Source organism: Arabidopsis lyrata (genome assembly GCF_000004255.2).
Source record: "Arabidopsis lyrata subsp. lyrata unplaced genomic scaffold ARALYscaffold_2, whole genome shotgun sequence".
Lineage (NCBI taxonomy): Eukaryota > Viridiplantae > Streptophyta > Magnoliopsida > Brassicales > Brassicaceae > Arabidopsis > Arabidopsis lyrata.
The window spans coordinates 10745574-10749032 of record NW_003302554.1 but is presented as its reverse complement, the minus strand read 5'-3'; the positions used below and the strand labels follow the sequence as shown (position 1 = coordinate 10749032).

The 3459-nt window shown below is 28.6% G+C and overlaps 1 protein-coding gene across 1 annotated transcript; it reads left to right on the top strand.

Moving 5' to 3' along the window:
- Positions 1–2490: 2490 nt before the first annotated feature.
- On the top strand, positions 2491–2801 carry LOC9323075 (CLAVATA3/ESR (CLE)-related protein 18). Its single transcript, XM_002888437.2, is given in 2 exon segments — positions 2491–2733; positions 2736–2801. Coding segments are annotated over 2 exon segments (309 nt in total).
- Positions 2802–3459: the final 658 nt, after the last annotated feature.

Genomic DNA, 3459 nt, shown 5'->3' with positions numbered 1-3459 from the left:
TAGATTACTAGGACCACTTGTCGGAGGCGATAAACTTGTGATCGACAGAAAACAAGAGTTATCATTGTCCCTGAATCCCGTCATAAAAAAATAGTGACGATATAAATTTATCAAAAATTAAAAATTTATGTATATATTTAATACTTTATTAGTTTATCCAAAGTAAAAAAGTTATCAATTTATCAGAATTATTAAGTTAACAATTTATTAATAGTCTGCTTCGTCCAAAGAGGAATAATGTTTATCGGGCGAAGAGTCCAACTCTTTCGATGAGGAATACGAATCACCTGTTAAAAAGTCGTATAAATAACATGTTTTGGAAAACCTGACTCAAACCGTTGTCGTGTGAAAACTCTCTGGATAAAACAATAAACACCAACTCGAGTTATGTGGTGGTTCTATCGGAGAGCTCGACGATGAATTCTTCTTTGGAGAAAATTGAGGATGTGAGTACAAAAAAGATGAAGGAAATCAATGAGTGATCATGTGAAGAACTAGATTAAGAAAAGTGAAACACCATGGTTTGCTAGAAATTTTTGGGAAAAGGGATAATTTGATTTGTTTGAAGGCATTATTGACTTCATTACTGTAAACCCATTTGAAACAATTTGTGCATTTTATGAGTTTGTAGGGAAAGCAATCATCTTTGAATCTAACAAAATTCAGTTAACAACCAAAATTCAGAACTTAAAGAACATGAAAAAACTAGAAAAGACCAAATTGTGTAATCGAAAGCTTTGGATCGTATTATTTTTTAGGGAAAGTTACTAGATTAACCCAAATTATGAGTTTAATTACTAGAGTATTTCAAAAAATTTGGGGGTTAGATGAGTTATTTTCATGACTATAATACTCTTAATTTCTCTCTTTGTTAGAAAAAAATTCAAAATTATCCTTAAATTTATTAAAAATAAAGTGGGGGAAAAAATATTGGAAAAAAAGTTATTTGAAGAGTCATCTGGGTTAGTTGTGACAAATTTATTTTTCACGACAGAGTTATTTATGTACGATAGATTTTTTGCTACAGATTGTTTTTTGCGACAGATACAAAAAACATGTAAGTTTTTCTCCAATTAAAGAAAAATGGACCTCAGATAAATATATATGCAAACAACATAAGCAGGCACAAAAAAAAACCCATGCTAATAGCGTAATGGACCACAAGCAACAAGACGAATTCAATTATGCAAACACGCATATAGATTTTATATATTTTTCTCTCAGAAATGAAGTTAAATTTTTTTTATTAAAGTCGTAATTCTTTTCTTACAAACACACTTTTGATTAGAAGACTGCTGGTTCCTTTACAAAATGAAGCGTCAGATGACACAAATGGCATAATTGATCACCTCCATTTCGTAGCGTAATGGATCCGTTGCATTCGTAATCTATAGGCAAAAAATATTTTGTAGCTACATAAGCTATACGAGCTACGGAGCTAGTACAATTGTCATGAGAAACGAGCTACATGTAACTTTTTTCTTTTGGATATTTAACTTATTTTCTTAATAGTTTTTAAACAGAATAAATAAAATCAATTTTTTTATTTTTTATTTAATTTAGTATTGTCAACGTTCTTTGATAATCAAATAATTTGAATCATTCTTGTTTTGTTTCTCTTAATCTGTGACTGAATAACATTTTGGTAAACGTATGAAATCGAGTAAAGTGTTAAGCATGGATAAATATGATAGAGATATATTATAGTATATTATTGAACCAAATGGTTATAATTAGTCAAACCAGAAAAAAATATGAAATACATTAGTTTAATAAAAAAAATATAAATCTCAGTTCATTTGGTGTCAATAATTTTCGTAAGTTTAGTTTTGACAACTTCTATTTTTAATAGCATAAAATTCATTTTCTTAAGAGAAAATCTAAATAAATGTCCTAACTTACAAGAAGAATAACCTTTGAATAACCTTAGGAAGAAGTCAAAACGAAAAATTGAAACTAAATTTCAGTCCGGAACACAATTAATTTTTGGTCAAATAAATAAATAACAACTTCAAGAATGAGATTTTGTTACCATGAAATATTTCGGGAAAACGTGTTTTTTTTCATTAAAAAATATTTTCTTTAGTTGAACAACTTGTGTTCTTATAAAAGTGTCACGTACATATCTTCTAATATACTCAATTGCATTTGACATTAGATTAGCTTCCCTTAATTAGCATTAACAAATTTCACTATAAAAAGAAAAAGGAGGAACCAATAGTAGTCAACTAAAAAAAAGTTTACAAAGAAACAAGAATTTTTTTTAATGGATTTTGTAGATAAAATTTAAAAATGAGACCAACTCTTAAATTTTCAGAAAATAAGGCTTATTTTTGCAATAACAAATAGATAAAATTCAAAATTTGAGACTAAATCTTAAAAGTTAGAAAAAATGAGGTCTATTTTTATAATAAAAATTATTTTTGAGGCCTAATTTTAGCACTAAAAATCTTTAAAAATTTGGAAGTCCAATACATTTGTATCTTGGGTATGTGTGACGGGCCGGATTTCAATACACTAATCTTTTTCCTAATAACGTCGTCGGTGGCTGCTATTCTTGAAGTCCCATCTTTGATTGGAGTCGAGAGAAAGATCCCAACAGGTCCGGATCTTTTACATAATGCGCCTCATCATAATCCTCATCAGCCTTCACCAGGACATCGTCATTGGATCGGAGTCGAGGAAAAAAATATCGAACGGTCTTGGAATTATGTGGATTATGATTCTCCTCATCCCTACATAAACCTATACATAGTGCTCCTCAGCCTTCACCATTATATCGTCATTTGATTGGAGTCTAGAAAAAAAAAATAGCCAACGGTCTTGGAATTAACATGTTATACTACTTCTATTATGATTAGTGAGAATTAACATGTTAATATTTTATAGAATAAATGTATTTCTGTTTTAATAAAAAAATATTTATATAGCTTAAACGAAGTTTTTTTTTATAGAAAAACAAGATTTATATTTTTAATCGTCCAATGTCCACCAGCAAATATTGTCATAGAAAGAAAATCTTAGTTAGGAATGGTAAAACATTCCATTAGGTTGCATATACAAAACAACAAATCATACATATAAAATTAAGGTTTCATTCTCTTCTTATTGGTCCAATTGGCAATTTAACTTTTTTAAAAATATATTTTCAATTAAACCACAAATAAAACATATTTAATCATATATAATTAAACCACTTGGTAATGTAACTTAAAAGAAAAATCTTTTCAATACAACCACAAATAAAACACATTTAACCATGTACATTTAACTCACACTTTAATATAAAACTGAAATCATATAAATTATGCATTAACTAGATTTCTCCATATAAATCAAATATACCTTAGGTATCACTAATATCGGTGGTATGGGTTCTTATCTTGGATTGCCGGAGAGTTTAGGGGGTTCCAAGACAAAATCTTCTCTTTTGTCAGAGATAGAATACAAACAAGGATT